The 19,779-nt window shown below is 37.4% G+C and overlaps 1 protein-coding gene across 3 annotated transcripts in view; it reads right to left on the reverse strand.

Annotated features, from left to right (window-relative positions):
* Nucleotides 1–19,779, reverse strand: part of FAM135B (family with sequence similarity 135 member B) — a 194,965-nt gene that overhangs the window by 43,481 nt on the left and 131,705 nt on the right. For all 3 annotated transcript variants that reach the window (XM_015619862.1, XM_015619857.1, XM_033512463.1), the window contains exon 7: nucleotides 14,667–14,793. In XM_015619862.1, the coding sequence (XP_015475348.1) occupies nucleotides 14,667–14,793 (127 nt within the window). The remainder of the gene's footprint in view (nucleotides 1–14,666; nucleotides 14,794–19,779) is intronic.

Consider the following 19,779-nt stretch of genomic DNA (forward strand, 5'->3'; position numbering starts at 1 on the left):
CCTTCAAGTTCTGCATCCAAGTTGTTAATGAAGATGTCAAAAAGGACTGGGAAAAGGATGGAGCCCTGAAGAATCTCACTATTTACATTGCGAGCCTGATGTCACCCTATCCACTACAAAGCTTTGGGTGTGCTTTTATTTCCCTCTGTTACCTCTGTTAGTCCAGATCTTCATATTGTTATTACTAAGAGTCTGCATGAGAAACATTCACAAAGCACATTGTGGTATCTCTTGGCTAAAAGATGATAGAGCAACACTGAATAATTACAATTTTCTGGGAAAAATAACACCAAAAACATTCAAAAATATATGTTTATGAAAAAAAGGGATAGATTAGATACAAAGATTTATATAAAAATCTATCTATGTATCTATAGGTATGTATGTATGTATGTATGTATGTATCTATCTATCTATCTATCTATCTATCTATCTATCTATCTATCTATCTATCTATATCTCTATCCATCCATCCATCCATCCATCCATCATCTATTTATCTATCTAAAGCTGGTCTTTACATGTAATTTTAAATTAAATATTTATTAATACATACACACTTATGGTGCAAATTCTGATCTCCTAACCAAAAATAACACAGTGGAGACATCAAAAAGGGCCTTAATACATTGTCCATTCTGATTAAAGAGTCCATGCTGCCAACTCACAGATGAGGAAGGCAAATCCACTCCTGTTTCTGTGATCAAACGAGGACCCCTGAGCTGAAGAGCTGCCTTGTTATTACTCATCTCTGCAGGCAGCAGCATAAAACAGTAAATTTTTAAAAGAACAGTTGTTAACATCTTTCTGTCTCTCCCACCTGTATGTACACACACACATGCATGGAAGAGGAAACCCTGTTCAGTGATATTAGAAAAATTGTGCCATTTCAATTGCCATTCAGGACATCAGAAAATGTCAGAAATGTTTTGATTGAACTTGTATGCCTGCCTAGGAACAGGGAAGGATGTGCTCAGCTGTGGCTCTGGCTGGGATGGAAATGGCTTTATGGTGTGTAATTATACAGGTTAGGAGCTGGAAGAGTATTTCTCTTTATATCAATGCTATATACTGTCTGATATTAAGTATTTGAACAAAGAGCTAAGTAATTAAATAAATTATTTTCCCCAGGATTTTATAAGTTATTATTGGCTTTGTTTACAGAATTTTACAATTAACTGCATTGTTTTTAAAAAAATGAATTAAAAATCATATAGTTTTGAACAGAGAAATAAAAATAAAATTAAAGCATCCTGACTTTGAATAGGCATTTTCTTCCCTCAATAGGAGAAATGTTTCAGACAGCATGATTTGGAGTCTTCACTCAGCAGCAATTGCTGACTCCAAGAAGATGACAATCAGCCCCAGAGCATTTTTGGGTGTAGTGTGAGCATGGAAATCATCTTAGAGAAAAATGAGGAACTGAAAGGACGTGAGATGGAAGTGGGGAGGTGTGTGGGGAGGTGGAGGTCTCATCTTGTGCTTTCAAGAGAGAATGGCCACAGCTGACACAAGAGCTGGCTGAAGACACTCTGACAATTCATGTGGACCTAACAAACAAATTCAGCTCTGTTCTCTTTCAGGTGCCATTTCTCTCATGTTTTTGGGCAGAATATGCTATTAAACACAGTGAACTTCTATCAAACTGCATGTACCAAACTACTTGGCTCTGTGTTGCTTTCTGAAGCAAAGACACGAAGCAAATGGTCACTCTGACATATTTTTTTATTTAATAAAAGAAGCAACAAGGACTGCAGCTTCCTATTTAGAAATGCCAGGTTCTGTTATGTACTGACAGTGACTGGCAGAGAGAAAGTGACTTCAGGCTTGGACCTCTGTTCACGTATGACAAGAGCTACAGGAATAATTGATTTTACAGTTCACTGCCCACACAGGAAAAAAAAAAAAACGTGTTAAGTCAACTTAGAAAGAAGTATTTCCTTCTTCAAAGTGAAATGAAACACCCTTCCTTTTTTTTTCTTTTTTTTTTTCAAAGACATTTTCCTTGGTGATTGCAAACCACCTAGTCCTTGTGACTTCACATTTCAAGACCTGACACTTAAACACCACAACAAACCTTTTAAAACCTTATAATGAGCTACAAATACAAATTAAATCATACCTTAAATTCACCTGTACACTGTGAATTTAGATAAATTGACACATGCTGAGTCATGTAACATAGCACAGGACACCACCACAATTATTTAATGTGGGGAGCAGTAGACATTAGGATGCAGAGAGTATGGAAAATATAATCCATATATACATGTGGATATATTCCATACATACATATATATAAATATATATAGAATATACACATATATAGCATATATATAATTATACACATATAAAAATATACAAATATGTATGTATAATTATATATATATATATTATATATGTGCATATAAACATAAATACACATATATACATATGGAAATATAAATATATATAAATATATATAAGATATACATATATATAATTATACATATATATAAATATGCATACATATACAGAAATATATATATATATATATATATATATACATATACATATGGAAAATATATTCCAAAATATATGCCTATTTCACAGTTTCCCACAGAGGTGGTGGACTGAACTCAGCAGTCACACCACTCTTTCCTATCTCTGACCACAGAGTCTGGGGTTTTTTTTCTTGCTAGGAAAATAGCATGTCAGTGGGATTCAATATACAGGAGGAGAACCAGGCTGACACTGCATTGTCTGCACATCAGTCAGACTCCAGAAATAACTCAAATCTCACTGTATTTGTCCCACTAATGTTCCATTTGGGCTTTCTGAAATTTGGGTTCTTTACCTTTCCAAAATGTTGACAGGAAGCACATCAAAATTAAATATCAAAGCGATCAAATATTTGATGAGTTCTATTTCTAAGGTACAGTGTTTTCACTGGAATCAGGCTGGTTAGGGTTATCCTGGCTGATATCCTGCCCCTAATCACAGGATGCACTGAACACTGAATGAATTCATGAAGCATTAAAGAAATGTCCCTATTGCAACCACTCTTGCTCTGTTTATGCAGAAGGTCATACCAATGAAAACTTATTTGGGGCTACTTGAAATTTCCCAACAAACTGTGCCTGAAGACCTTGAGCGCATGAAGCACACAAAGATGCCATTTTAAAACTAAAACTCAAAAAAATTGACATCCTGCTACTCTCTTAAAACTGTTCTCAGCTACAAATATGTTGGTGTACAGAGGAGGAATTGCTTACTTCAAACACTGGAGCACCATTTGTGCAGAAGGAAAGACTCAAAGGCAAAGACAGGGATCCTCCTGTTCGAAGAAAGAAATATATAAAGGGCCAGAGACAACAAAAGTGCAAAAAGGATACTAATGAAATGATAAAAATTAAGTCTAACTTAAATGAGGTGATGAATTTCCTCATCTCTTGTTCACATTTTGTAGAAAAGAGGTTTATGAGCTAGATGCTGCCACAAACAAAATCTGAGGGCCGCTATTCAAGCATCATATAAATACAATAAAAAATAGGGTATGTTTCCTTTTCTTGGGAAACCTAAAATTCAAAGAGGCCATATACACCAAAAAAAATAATAAAAAAGTCTATTTGACTGTGTTCTACATCAATCCAACAGGCTGAGCCTTTGCTTTTATCAACATGCCCTGGTGCTAGTTGTGGGGAACATACATCTACTGTCTTACAACATGGCATGGTGCCATCAAGAAAATAAGAATAATAATGTATTATATAAATAACAAGGGTATAGACATGAGTGCCTTGGGATTTTTGATACTCCAGCCCATTAGCAGGATGTTTATGAATTGCACTCTTTGCTTTCAGGGCTACTACAGCAGGTGGCCAAGATCACTGAACCCTGTCATTTTGCTACCACTGGCTTGGCTTCTGAAATTATAGGTACAATCTGAAAATAGGTTCCTAGTAGGTTATTTTGGTTCTTGATCACACAGATTCTCATAGGAGGGAAGAGATTCAGTGCCAACCCTACCCACCCAAATCGATTTATTAAGAGTTTTGCCCATAATTCACTGCTGAAATGTCTATAATCAGAGCAGTTGCTACATGCTGGTTAATTACATTTGTCTTCATAAATGGAGATAAAAAAATGAAACAATCACAGCATTATTTCTGATTTTTTTCCTCATCTCAGCAAATTTAAACATTAGAAACAACGTCAAACAATGGCTAAAGAGGAAATATTTAACTCTCTTTTGACAGTGAAAAATTACTTCAACCTTTATGAGTTCATTTTTTAAGTAGTTTGACATTTCCTTACCAAGGCAGAGTTTTTATTTTATTGTTTCCACAGCCACAAATGTTACCAAGTAGGTTCCTATGATTCATATGCAAGCAGAAAGAAATCATGTCTCTATTGACAGGACTGTTATATTTTATTATTATTTACAAATGCTCCTGCCTATCCCAGACTTTCTACTTGGAACATGATTGACTTCCATTTTTCCCCAAAGAGGTGGGTAAAAGATTTTTGACTTCTGTAGTCTTTGTCAAACCAGATCAGTGAGAAATCCAACAAGTCTTGTGTTTTGCAAGCAATCACAGTCAAGTATTTGATACTCACGGAGAAGACAGAGGTAAACAAGGAGAACAAAATAAAAGCCTAAGCCCTGACAGCTTCAGAAACTGATTGCCTTCAAGAAAAGTCTTCCTCAAAATACTCAAATATTGGTTTATATCACAGCCCTCTCAGTTCCCATCCTTTCAGAACAAGGACTGTGTCTGTGCTGTCATTTTGCACAATTGTGTAAAATCTTCCAAAGTTCACAGAAGCACCTTCTGGCAATGTGTTATACCAGCTCTTTTATGGTCTACAGAAATGGGGAGGAAAAATATTCCTTTTATTGGGTCTAAATGGGCCATTTTTCAGGTTACCTGAATTTTTTCCAGTATTGCATTGTGAAAAATAATCAACAGAAGATCTGTTGTGAGAACATACTCCAAGGTCTGTTGTAAAACCAAGTCAAATCAATTTCCATTACTTCCCTAATTATTTTGCTGAAGATAATTCTGAGGCTCAGAGAGTCCCATCACTCAGGTAATTGAAGTTGCAAAGTGATCCAAGGAGATCCATTAGATTTTTCTTTTAGAAATACTTCAAAACCTGTTTTAAATGAATATTATTTTATTTTATTAGTATTATTTTATTATTTTATTTCAACTCACACTCAGAAAAAATAATTTACAGCCTAGATTAAAGGCGTCTTCCTTTTGCAAAAAAATTGGTCTGCACAAAAACTGCTCCTCTTTGGCCCAGGTGTTGTAATGCTGGTCTAGTTTCTTTGAGGTGGGGAATGTGGTTTCTATGTCTTTTGCTGCCAGGAAACAGCTCAATGTCTAATCCTCTGATTATGCCACATTCCTGTAGTCTTCACTTATGACACTCTCAGGGAATGAATCATTTATAGATCTTTCACATGCATGTAAACATACATCAAATGGAAAAGCCAATGATAAAATAATGTACAGACCTTTTTATCACTGCAAAAATCCACAATTTCTCTTCTAACACTGAAACAGAAATAATGGCTAATCAGACTATTTCCTGGGTATGTTATTTAAGGCAATTACATTGATATGTTATAATTTACTGCAACAAAATAGGGAACTTTTGAATAGCTGGAACTGTATGAATTTGCATAACTATTACATCTTCACAGGTTCATTTTCATAGCCCCATAGATACCTCCTGTATTATGCATAGTGCATATACCAGCCCTCAAGTAATTTACACTCAAAGACAATCAAATTTCATGAGCTATGAGTAGCTTACCATTTATTCTGCAGGCCATAATTTTATGGTTTTCAATAAAATACTTCTAATGAGTTCAGTGGTAGAGAAAGAGACTGACTGGCAGCTCTGGAGAGTTGAGCTGTATTTGTTTACAAAGAAACACAGTGTGTAGAGCAGAAGCAGAGCTTTACCACCCACATGAATGTAATTCAGCACTGCCTTGGGGGTGTCCTGCTGTCCTGTTCAGCCTTTCACCCCTGCCTCTCATCAGCCAACCCTGTCTGCCAATGACAGGAAGACCTAATTCCAGCAGACACATTGCAGATTGTATCTAGGCCTAACAAAGACCTGTGAGGTGGCAATGACTTTTGCCTTGAGTCATCAAAGAGCAGATACATGGTGCCTTCCACTGACTTTATGGTTTTATCCTACCCATGGAAAGAATTTGGGAATATCTTGGCAGACTTTACAGTAACCTTTCAATACTTAAGGTCAACTTGTAAGAAATATGGGGAGAGATTTTTTAGCAGGGTGTGTTGAGATAGGACAAGGGGTAATGGTTTAAAACTATAAAAGGGTAGATTTAGGCTAGATATTTTGTGTTGAGGGTACTGAGACACTGGGCCAGATTGCCCAGAGACCTGGTAAAAGTCCCATCCCTGGAAACATTCAAAGCCAGGTTTGACAGGGCTCTGAACAACCTTCTTCTAGTTGACAATGACCCTGCTCATTGCAGGGGGTTTGAACTAGATTATGTTTAAAGGTTCTTCTAATCCAAACTTGCATGAGTCTACAAAGAAGACAAGGAAGAAAATTGATGGGTAAAGACTTATCTGACTTGGCCTTATCTGATCTGCTAGGAACCAGAGGCAGCAGACAAACAATACTGCAGCTCCTTCACATTTCATAACACACCCAGCTAACCTGGGGTCATGCAGGGACAGAGTGCACAGATATTAACAATACATCAGACCCTATCAAAACACCAGACTGTGAGCAGTAGAGATAAATATTGTTTTAAGACTAGGCTGATTTCTCAAAGTTTATGCCATTCAAAGAAGTAGTGTGACCTCATTTGCCTCTGGCTGTCTGGCTTACCCTACATAAGTCTTTAGATCCATATTCTCACCCAAGTACTCATGTGTGTAACTGCATGAGTACTCACACAGTTTTCCTGGTTATGCAAAGAGTTTCCTTGAAGCATTAACCAATTTTGATCCAAATTTCTTTTTGGCACTCATCACAACACTGGAGTACAGATTCTGGATATGTGATTAAGTCAAGTCATCTTCAGAAGAAGTTATTCTTGTCCTGAAGCGCTTCTAAAATTATTCTTATTTTGCCATAAAGCTACCAAAAAATGCTTTGTTGGCTAAACTCTTGTCTAATGTTATTCACCTCTGTCTGGCAGTGCTTTTGAGAATCATCACTGACCCATCTCTTTCCCTGAGCCCACTCTTTTCTGATTGTCACAATGACAAATCTTGTCTGATCCTTGGAAAAAACATGAGAGCATTTGAGTGGGGTCAGTTGGTTTTGCACAAACTAGTTTTACAGGGACTGCACTTCTAAGTGTTCCCACACAGCACCAAAACTTCTAATTATCATCTGTGAAGCTGTTTCTTGGGTCATTACAACTGACATGATAGCTGTGAACACAGGTGTAGGCTTTTGCTGTCACTTCAAGATTTGTTTCCACAAAACAAGCCAAAGTGGAAGGAAAAAGAGGGAACCTTTTTTCTCATTCCCCAGTCCCCGAGCTGCTGTCTGGGACACTTGCCAGTAGCAAAGGGTTGGCTTTCAGATGATGGATCTCAACTGTGGTGCTGGCATCTCTGCTCACCCTGCAAAGGCCATCAGCTCAGAAGCTCTGAGAGTTGGTCTCCCTTCAGGAACTCTCCCATCATCAGTCAGTGGGAATTATTGTTCCTTAGGAGCTAAGGATTACTGCTCCTTAGGGCATATGAACATGAGTTTTAAGCAAGGTACCACTGGAAAAAATACTGAGAAGAAAAAAAAAGTGAATAATAAAAACATTCTTTCAAAAGGTAGAGAGCAGCCAAGTCCAGCTCCTGAAGTGAGGAGTAAAAAATCTGTTCTCACTGCTCCTCCACTTTACTTTGGGGAAGAAACTGAAAAAAAGGTATTGCACAAGCCACTTCCTGAAAATTCCTGAAAAATCAATGCTGAAAGCTCCAGAAAGGAAAACCTTGAACTGAAGGAATATCAGCCAAGTGAATGCCTGTACAAACCACATAAATGGAGTCAGACAATGTGAGAAATTATGGTGGGGGAAGCCAAATAAATTCTTCAGTATATAACTGTAATGGTAGCTGTGAAAGAGCAATAAATCCTCCATGCTTAGTCTGCCTTTTACCACACTACTCACAACCCTCTAAATTAGCCATAATAAAAATCCTTTCAGTTATATAATTCTAGGTGAGATCTGGAAAGAGAATGCAGCAATCTGATTATTTCCAATACATAAACAATGCAGAAAAACAGCAAAAAAAAAAAAAAGGGCATATGAAAAGAGCAACTTCCTATGCAAATTCTATTGCTTAACAAAAGAAATAATTATGAGTACAATTTGAGCAATTCCCAAGGATTTTCCCCAGAACAAGTCACCATCACCCTCCTATCAGGAATTTCACAAGAATCTCCAGTTGATTTAATGACATTTTCATTGAACACCCATAGCAAAAAGATTGCAAGGCTTTTTTAACACCATGTTTCAGGCCTAAACCCAAATTAATCTCAGTTTTGAACTCTATAAAAATGCAGATCATTGCTTTGCCATACATTGCATATGTCAGATCAGAAAGTAAAAAACCACAGAAAAGAAATATGCCAGTGATTAAAGAAACCAGTTATTGTCACATTATTAGTTACATGTTTTCTGCTACAGCTAGGAAATCATTTAGTTCTTTCTAGAGATCAGCCATTTATCTTCAGGCAACCAAAGATTAAGGACTTCATCAGTAATTATCACAAATGGTGCCCTCAACATACTGATTAAATATACCTGTCATTTTACCTTATAAAGAGCAGTATATCAGCTGTCTTAGTAGTTCAGAATAATTATGTGTTGGACATCTGCTGGAGTCCCAGTCACACCATTTGCATCAGCGAGACACCCAAAGAATCTTTTAAAACCACCCATTACAAATGCATTCTAACACATGAAAGAAATGTTTGCCATTAAACACTCACACTGGAGTAGAGAAGTCTGAAATGACAACTAAAGGCACTTCCATGTAATTCTAGATAAAAGACTGATGTAAACTGCATTGAGCAATTATAAGTAAAAGCTATTTGAAATAAGATTTATTAAAAACTGATTAAAACAAAAGCAAAAATACATATCAGTTGTCTTAGAACCACAGAATCATATTACATATTAAAGTTCCTACAATGGATTCTATAAGGGCTCCTCTCTGATGCACAATCACTACAGAATCAAAGAATATTCTGAGTTGGAAGTGATCTACAAGGATCATCAAGTTGAACTTTTAAGGGAGTGGCCTGGACAGGGACCAAACCCATAATGTTGGGGTTCTTAGCCCATAATGTTGGGGTTCTTAGCCCTGTGCTCCAATGAGCTGACATCATCTCAGGGTCCTGCTACTTCGAGAGCTGAGAAAGAACTGTTTGGCCAAAGAGCCATAACTACAGAGAAGAAAAGAAGACTAAACCACAGATGACTGCTATGAGACATAAAAATGTATGTTGGAATAATGTTTTGGTGTTAGGCTAGAACAGCCCAGGTTTTGCATATGTTGCCAAAAAGCTGAAAATATTAGCAAACTGTCTGTGGAAAAGAACTCTTATCATCAACAAATTTCATTTGAATGACACTCCTGGTTCTTGTGTTATGCCAGACATAAACCTCACGTCTTTTGGGATTGCTACATCAATGCTAGATGAAAGAAGAACACTTCTCATCAAACACCAGTGCCTTATTAATGAGAAATCATATGATTAATCAATCTGATTACTTAGAAGTCAATTTATCTGCAGTGCAACTGCTAGCCAAATGAAAATAAGATTACTGTGAGTACAGTTTATTAATAATCCCCAGTATGCCATTGATTCAACTTGATTATAACGCAGCAGGCATGTGATGCACAATATTACAAAGACATTAAAGCAGCCTGACAACAGTGAATACAGAAGAGGTTGATGCTACTGGGTAAGGCACAGAAATCCTTAAGTGTAAGTGACCATCCAGTTTTCAGATATGGGAGGAATAGTTTATTTTACTGTAGATAAATAAAGCTGCTGTAATCTTTCAGTATCCAGCTCTTAGAGCAGTTGAGATCACCTGAAAGAGTGAGTCAGTGTGGAGTTGAGACACAAACCTTGAAACATCCAAAACAAGCCCTTGAACTTCCTCACACAGAAAAGCAATTTAGCAGGCACAAAAGGGAATTCAGGTTCCCCAAAAGGAAACCACACATAGCTCATGAAGCTGTTTCACCCCACTGGCATCTCCCAAGATTGCACTAGATATGATCCTATTTTGGACATATCTGCAATGATATATATTCCCTGTGAGCATAGTTATGGGCTGAAAATAACTGAAAAAGTTCTAGCACTTCTTATTATTTCATAGTTTTTATTATTCTGTAGATTATTCTCTTCTAGTTTGTTGACCAAAAAAATTGTCTTCCTTCATATTTGTCTGACAACACAAAAATATCTTCTTTCAATAATAAATATCTTTGTTGTCTTAATTGTGCTTGAAGGGAAAAATGTAGTACAGATATAGAGAAAATATTAGAGAGGGAGGGAAGGAGGAAAGCAGAAAAGGAAGATCCCTGTTTGCTAGGGAGTGGAATGGGTAGAGACAGAAAGACTTAAAAAATCACTTAGATTTAATGATAATTAATTATTATAACTACTCTGCTAAGCCAGGAGATGAGGAAAGTGTCAGTGATGTCCAGAAGTCATTTGATGAGATCTAGGGAAAATGCACATGTACAATCCAAAGCTGCTGGCATTTAATCAGTCTCCCAGTGAGAAGTCAGAAGTGCAGAACAAGAAGCCTTCAGGATCTGTTATTAAGCAGCGACACCTCAGCAGCCCAAACGCAGAAGATTACGTCAGGAAGTGGAAAGAAGAGCTGATTGATGCTGACTATCTTCAAAAATTAAGGCAGTCAATTGCTTTTTCAGTGAGGAAAAAGAAAATCAGTGATTGAACTATGTGAGCACTTCCACAGTCAACCTGTGGGTCTAAAAAGAGCATTAACTTTCTGATGCATCCAAGTCCTGTCAGGAAAAAAAGAGGATAAATGGAAAGTATGACCTATATATGATATATCAAGGTAAAGTCTTCTACTTTGTATTCAAGAGTTAAATGGAAAACATAACTTGGCAGTTTTAACATCATATTTCATCACATTTCTGGCTTTTCTGGGGGTTTAAGACTACTTTCAATCCAGCAACCACTCTACTGTGTTCAAATCTTTTCTGAACCATGAGTGGTGAATTGTCTTTGCTTAATGTGGGGAAAGGTTCTTCTTTCCTCTCACAGAAGCCTGCCCTGGTCCCACTCTCCTCTGGTGCCAAAAACCTTGCCACATAAACCCAAAACTCCATGCCACCAATCCATCTACTGCATATCATGACACTAGTGAGAACAAAATTCACTTTTGTGATACAATCTGCTTCTTGAATTTGTAGAATTTGTACCAAACCTATGAAACTGAATGAATGGTGGAGTTAGTAAGGTTTCAGATGCCACAAACTACAACTTTCCTGGGGTTTTATGCCTAGACCAGAGGAAAAGGGTACAATAGTAATGATTTAGAGTCCCTGCACTTTACAAACTTCTGTTCATTTCTAAAAGTTTGTAAAGTGTTCTGGAAAAATAATCTATCTGCAGCTGTCAGGGGAAAAAGAAGCCCTTTTTGGTTTATTCACAATAGCTAAGGCTAAAATAAGGAAAGTCTTGACTGTTTGCAGTCTTACAGTAAACTGAATAATCAGATTTGATTCCCTAGAAAAGATACTAAACAGAAGGCACTTGCCCAGGAGATGCATTTTCAGAGCTTAAACCTGGAGACTTCTTAGATCAAGGAAAACAGAGAAATGCACATGAAATGTAGAAGGAGATGAAAATAGAACTAAACAAAATTAAAAACAGGATAGACCAATACTAACCTTCCCATGGCAGTTTATGACATGAAAAGAAACTAACCAGCATCCCTATAAAGTTGATTTTCTTGTGTTCTGCCTGTCACTGAAGCTTCATCAGCCTTGGAAGACCAGACCTATTAATGTTTCACCCTAGATTTAGCCAGTTGCTTCAAATCAGAATAGTTTATAAACATAAATATGGGTGGTATATTTTGAGTTCTGGTATTCAACAGTTACTAATTCAGACATGCAGTAGGGAAGGTCCAAACAAAAATATACATAAAGTCATCAGAGAGGTCTGCAGGTTTTGGGGGTTTTTAGTCTCATGAAAAGGGTAGGATCCATTCTCATGCCCATTGGCAGTGATGCAAAATTCTCCAAACCAACTGAAGTTTAACAAACACGTTCAAATAACCTGGAATAATATCAAAAAGTCATTAAAGGGAAGAAAACTTGGCCCAGTGCCAAGTACTGCATCACTGTAGGAACTAATATTCCTCTTCTTTCAATGACTTACAGCCTGATATAAACTCCCATATAAACCAGCAGTCAGTCACATGGCCTTTGCTTAGAGTCAGGTCTCAACAGGTTCTTTTCTAGCTCTGAATTTTTATTTTTTTATGTCAAGTCAAGAGAAAATAGCCTTTGCTCATTACCCTGCATAGGCAAAAGGGCCATCATGATCTATTAAATTAAAACACCCAGCTCAAGAACAGATGTCATGAGCTATGGAGGTTTCTGAAGCTAAGCAAATGCACATCTGGCCACGTGGACTGTGCAACATTATATTTATGATGTTTTGGTGTGTGGCATTCTGCTGACTGCAGTGTAGCAGTGTGCTAAAGCGAGTTCTTGGTAGAGCAATCTCCATTTGGTATTTCACAGTTCATCTGCTAGGATAATAATAATAATAATAATAATAATAATAATAATAATAATAATAATTGTACTGGCTCTGGCTGGGACAGAGTTACCTTTCCCCGTGGCAGCCCTCCTGGTGCTGTGCTGGCCATCGCTGGCTGTGGAGCTGCTGCTGGCACTGCTGTGTTTTGGCTCCTGCTGAGCAGAGCTGGCACAGCACCAGAATTCCCCATCAGCAGGTGGGAGTGGGCAGGATCCTGCAGGGGACACAGCCAGGCCAGCTGACCCAACATGACCAAAAGGATATTCCCTACCACAGGGCGTGTGCTGAGCAACAAAAACTGAGGAAAAGGAGGAGAAGGGGGATAATTCACTATTATAATGTTTGTGTTCCAGAAAAACCACACCCTGAAGCTCCACTTTCCAGGAAGAGACTGGACATCACCTGCTGATGGGAAGGAGAGAATGAATTTTTTGTTTTCCTTTGCTTCTGCACGTGGCTTTGATTTTCCTTCATTAAACTGACTTTAACTTTACCCACAATTCTTCTCTGTTGAACCCTGTCCTGTTGAGGAGGGGAATGATAGAATGGCTTGGTCAGCACCTGGATTCCAGTCAAGGTCAACTCAGCACAATTATCCTGCCATTAAAAAATAACCAAACAAGTAGTCTACAGAGATAGGTAGAAGATGGAGCTTCCAGCTAAGGAAGAAAATTGAGAAGGAAATAAGTTTTTTTTCTATTTACAACAGACCAAGATTTTTCCATGGAGACTAAAAGCAAAAATGGAGGGGAAAACTTTCCATTTCTCTTCTTTCAACAGAAACTTGTCCAGAGGAAAATGAAAATAGGCACCACTCTCCAAAGAAGCTTCTTTCTTATGTGATATACAGAGATGTTCAGAGATTGTCCTAAAATCCAAACAGTTATTTAAATGTCTATGATGTGACTGTCTAGCAGAGAGGCAGAGGTTGAGGTCAGTTTGTTTGCCAAAAGCATACACTGACCCAATGTTTGGGACAGCAGCCTCAGGCCAAACATTCTCTCAGCCCTCGTTAATTCCCTGGTAGCTCCTCTGCACCAGGTGCTCTAGGCTTGCATATTTTTAATATTTATACAGAAAAGCTTTGACAGGAAGGGTTGAGGGAAGCTGAGGGTAGCATGTTAATCAGAAGCCTTGAATCAAGGTTTCTTAGCAGGTTAATGGTTGCAGTATTCTGCAGTAAGTTTCTAGACCTGAGGAAACATTTTTGATTAAAAAAAACCCAAAACAAAACACAAACCCCAAGGTTAGCACTTAAAAAACATAAAAAAGAAAATAAAAATATAAACAAAAAATAAATTAATCATTTTAAAACAAACAACTTTATTTTAAAAACTGCACAAAGAGCTCTCCTCTTTACCTGTGGTAAGTTGCAAGACCAAAGACACACACAAGCTGTGGCACCTGCCATGAGTAAGGCATTGTGTGAAACACCCTCTCACCAACACACAAAATACCCTGCACACAAATCCCTTATTCACACCATCCTTAATAATGACTCATATCCCCTGACTGTCATACAAAGGAACTGAAAGCCAGGACCTTTTCCTAAATAATTAATTTCACCTTACAGCCAACATCTGGTCAGGTGAATTCTGTATTAAAAGTGTCACTGTCAATGGGGGGTACATCCATACATCTTGAACCCTGAAATGATCCCTGCAGGTGGATCATGAACACCCAGGAACTGTGTATCCAAGTGCCAGTGGTTCATGCAGAAATGTTTGAAGGGTTGTCCTTCCAAAAAATCCCTCTACAGGAAATATAAACCCATGACATGTTCTCCACAGACAATGTGCACACACTGTGTGATCAAATTGATGTAAGACACCATTCCTCATCCTCCTTACCTCTGAAGAAGTGGGTTTGCAGTAGCCAGCTCCAAACACTAGATTTTCTAATGACATACTGGACTGGTCTGGTCCTGCCTCCAGGTTGCCTTTACCAAGCCATGAACCTTTCCCTGGACGAGCGAAACTACAAGGAGAAAAATTGAGAAGAAAAATGTAAACAGAGGGGCATTTTTAGAGAAGAATCATTGTTGTCCCAGTATTATTTCCTTGCTTAAAAAAGATTTAAAATTTTAGTAAGTTTTGATTTTGTTTATTTCAAGTTACACTGTAAATTCACATTTTCCTTGAAAATGATCATTGTCCAGTGTGCAGTAGCTCAAGCAATGTGAATGAAGTTTGTTTTCTAGGCATTCAGTGGAGTGGTTTCAGTGTTATCTTTAACTCACTCTTTTCTCTGCTGTCTTACAGATCTTTTTCCAGCATAACATCTCACCAACACAACCTTTCCCTCTATCCAAATGGATCTCATTCTTATGCAACCTCTCATCAGCTTGCACCTTGATGAATGCAACACCTTTCTCTCTGGCTTTAACCACATCATCCTTCCTCTTTGAGTTGTGCATGATCTCTCCTAACTATCAATATCTTTTTTAGCACATCCTAAACTTATTCTTATAGATAAGTTTGGTTGCCACTTCTCATTCTCCCATAGCATTAGCTTTCAGCACAAGAAGGATAAGACTTCAGCCAAAAAATGCATTTATTTTTCCTGGGTGCAATGTGATTTCACTGTTATCCAAATTGTTCGTCAAAAAAATGACAGAATGTAAGTAGTTTTATTCTCAGTGCTGATTATTGTGGTCAGTGCTCCCTTCTGGCTATATTTGTACATTTCCTATTGAAGACCAAGAACCCATTAAAGGTGAAATAACCTGACTGGAGTTTACTCAGCATCAAGCCCACCAGAGTATTGATGCACAGCCAGGGCTCATACTCTGGATTAATCTGAGCAGTACTTACACCCCAGTTAATGATGTGGGCTGCCTTTAAATTCATTGGAGAGGAATTGGCATTTCTAGCATATGAGTCATCTCTTGCTGAAGCAGTGATGTCAAACAGATCAGAGGAATTTTAACCTCCAAGTATTTAATTCTAATTGTGGACTGGAAAGAGAGGTTGGATCAGCAACAACTGGAGCTAACCCCACTGTGAGACCCTTTGATAACACATGCTGTACACAAACTATTTCAAGATTTCAAGAGGGAAATCAGGCTACTTGTGGGGAATGCAGTGAGCCAAATTACAAACTGTGATTGCTAAATTGCAATGCAAGTAACCAGAAGGGTTCTTAAAAAACATGCAGGAAAGGTTGGAACTGAAATAATGAACTGTAGGGAAAAAGGGAAAACACATTTGCTGCTTGTACCAGGTGCAGAGGTAATGCCACTGGCTTTGTGCTGCAGCTTCCAGACTGGGATCATCATCCACACGTGATGCCCATCCAAGCATCCCAAATCCCACTGTACCCAGAAGACCTGCTCTTCTTGAAAAAATAAAAACTTCCAAGATGGAGACCACAAAAAAAATCTTAAAACCACAATGTGCCAGAATTAAAAGCCACAGGGAAGTGCCATTCCTGCTGCAATGCTTTTCCAACCCGAGGTTATCCCTCTATGTAGAGTGTATCACATGGCCACATCAGCTCAGATAAAACTAATGAATTGATATCTACACCTGATTCAGGTTTTAAGGACAGATTAAAGTGCTGACTGCTGCACAGAAACACACAGAAAACAGAGAATCATAGAATCATAGATCATCCTGAGATGGAAAGGATCCACGAGGATCGCCAAAATCCAACCCTTGACCCTGCACAGGGCAGCCCAAGAATCACACCATGTGTCTAAGACCATTTCCCAAATGCTTCTTGAACTCTGGAAGGATTTATATTACATATACAAAAAAAATTAAAATTCATTAACAGCCATACAACAGGTGAGGTTATGGTGTGAAACAGTTTTGCAACATTAGAAAAAGAATCTCAAGCAAAATTAAAAATTGGACAAGTTTCAGAAGGTAAAACACAAATCCCTGTCTTATCTGTAGAACAAAACTGCTGCTTGTTATAGATAAATACTGGGAAAAAATGCCATTCCATAGGAGGGATGATGGGCTAGAAGAAATCAGGAAATAGCTGTTCTTGCTTAAGTATATTTTAATTTGTGTGATCATAGCAATTTCCAGCTGTTCACTTCTAAGCAGCATGAAGCCTTTCCATGCATTTCCTACATGAACCATTTAAGATAAAAGCAATAAATAAATAAACAAATACATAAAGCTATTTCCAACAGACAGGAGCTCTGAATTCACCACTCTGAATAATTTCAGCTGTTATTGAACGATGCTGTCTGCTGTGGTCTGCTGGAAAGGCTCAAGAAACTGAAATTAAAATGATTGCTATGGCATCAGAGAGAGAAGCTTAAACAAATGTTCTGTGCACATGAAAAAACTCCTCATTTGAATATGAGCAAAGCTCTCAAAGGTTTAAAGGGAAAGAGGAGCACTTTTTAATGCCTTTTTTATTTATTTATCTTTTGCTTTTACACCAGAGAAGGGTTTTTAATCTGTTGGTTTTATGGAAATTGATTTCACATAGCACTGTAGAACAAAAACCTTTTTTTGGGAAACATGCCAAAACATCATCAGTCTGCTGAGGGAAAGTTTAACTGGAAGGCTTACAAACTGCTGAGTCCCTCTAATGTTTTCTGAAGTACATTATGCTTGAAGAAAATTTTTATTAGCAATAACAGGTTAATTTGCTACATCAATTTTTTTTGCTGTATTTATTTCTTCTAATTATTTCTGCAAACATGCTCATTTGTATGAATCATGAACCTTGTTACTTATGTGTCCATTTGGACTATCTATTTAATAGCACTGATTTAATATCAACATTTAGATCCTTATCCAGTATGATAACCTCAGCTTTTAATTGGAGTCAGGATAAAAAGGGTCAAAAGAGGTAACATGTGTGTGCCCAAGAGGATTAAAATGTGTGCAGAACTATTAATATTCTCAGTGAAACATTTTATGGGCTCTTTTTGAGCCGGCGTTTTGATGACCTTATCCTTGAGACCATGAGTGGTGAGGCCCTGGCACAGGTTTCCAAGAGAATTTGTAGATGCCCCATCCCTGGAAGTTTTTATGGCCAGTTTGGATGGGGATTGAAGCAACCTGGTCTAGTGGAAGGTGTCCCTGTCCATGGCAGGGAATGAGATGATCTTTAAGGTCCCTTCCAACTCAAAACATTCTATAATTCTGATTTTATGCCTTTATCCTTCAAAGAAGTCTCACAATTATTACAGCAGTCACCTGTGGACACACAGTACTGTAAACTGCCTTGAAAATCCCATTTCCTCCTTTGTTACAGCCTGCAAGATCCAGAAATCAAAATTTAAGACCTTTCTGACTCAAAGGTTATATTCAAGCAATTATTTCCAGAAGTCATAGTTACCTTCTACGAATTTGTGTCCATGACTTTGTGATTTATACTTTTGGCCTCTGTAACATCTTTTGGAATTAATTGCATGTTGTAATAAGTGGTGAACTTTCTGGTTCTTTTGAACTTGCTGTTGTAGAATTCAATGTGGCAACACTGGACACTTGTATAGCACAAAATATTAAATAATTATTCCCTGGGGTTTTTGGTTTTTTTTTTCCTGTGGACAATTTTGTTACACATAAGTAAAATGACAGTTCCCTAGCTTAAGGAATTGAATGGTCTTGATAAATGTTAATTCAGATATGTTATTGAAGCAAATCAGAAAAAAAATACTTTAAGGCAGTTTAATAGAACACCATATTCTCTTTCAGAATAACCTGCCCAAAAATGAAATACTTTTCTTTCATTCTTAGTTCTACTTTGGGATTTTGGGGCTTTCCTTTTGTAGCAGAGAGGGTTTGGTTCTTTAGGGTTTTTTGGTAGGCAAAACAATTTTTTTCATGAATTGACATGATTCTTGCTTGGGAAAAAACCCTATCCTGCACCATATGAAATTATCAAACTGTAAAAAAAAAAACAAACAACCTCCATACTCACACAATCATCACATTCCTAATGACAAGATACTACAATCTTTTGAGTAAATCAGGAGTGGAAATTCAAGAAATTATCTTGTATCCCATTTAGGCCAGATCCTTGGAGAAACCACTTCTTTTTCTCTCTGTCCCTTATATACAAAATATTATTGCTTTAAAAATTGAAAATTTAAGTCAGAAATAGCATAACTCAGAATTAAACCCTCATGGTCTCCACTAGCATCTGTTTGCATTCCACCAGGAACTGCCTTCTCCCACAGATCAGGAAAATTGTAGTGACAACACTAATTTCCCTCATTGTTTTAACTCAAAACTTTAAAATAGCTTTTGGCAAATTACTACTGGCACGTGGCCATAGGGTAGATGCGTGATCTGTTATTTATTTTTAAGAATAATCTGTGGATGTTTACAGATTGTGCTCCTCTAGACATGGCTCTCTCTCACTCAAGGAGTTTCAGTAAGGTTAGAGTCAGTGACTGTAAAATGTTCTGAGCTTTTTGGGTAAAACTGATAAGGTTTATTAAAATAAAATTTTAATGAGAAGAGATATCTCTCCTTAGATACCAAACAGAGAGGAGGGAGAATCTAGTTTGAAATCTTTAGTGATTTTGACTGCTGGAAAATGCTGAACTTAACCTTAGTTGCTATAAAACTTGAAAGCAGACAAAGCCATGTGGTGATATTTAATTTACTTTTGAGTGAGATTTTTCTTTTTAAATTTGACTCAGAAATTGTCATGTTTTTCTTATGTGATTTCACAGCTGGTAGCACAGAAGAATGGCATGCCAAAGTGAAGGTTTATCTTTGCAGATACATAACAAACTACCAAATAAAATAAAATTCAAAGGAAAAATCGTCTAGTTATTATAGATTCATTCTTAGAGGAAAATAATATAAACCACTATTCTTCTAATAACATATTATGGAAGGAATAGCTCTTTGCTGCACAAAAATTACATTTTCTTTTTACAGAATAATTTATTTGCAAACAAGGTGGAGAGGGGAAATAAGAGAAGAACTTTAGTGCCCAGTATAATATTTGTGCAGTTTCAGACACAAGCTGTCTCTGAGT

This window comes from Parus major, chromosome 2, assembly GCF_001522545.3.
Source record: "Parus major isolate Abel chromosome 2, Parus_major1.1, whole genome shotgun sequence".
Taxonomy (NCBI): Eukaryota; Metazoa; Chordata; class Aves; order Passeriformes; family Paridae; genus Parus; species Parus major.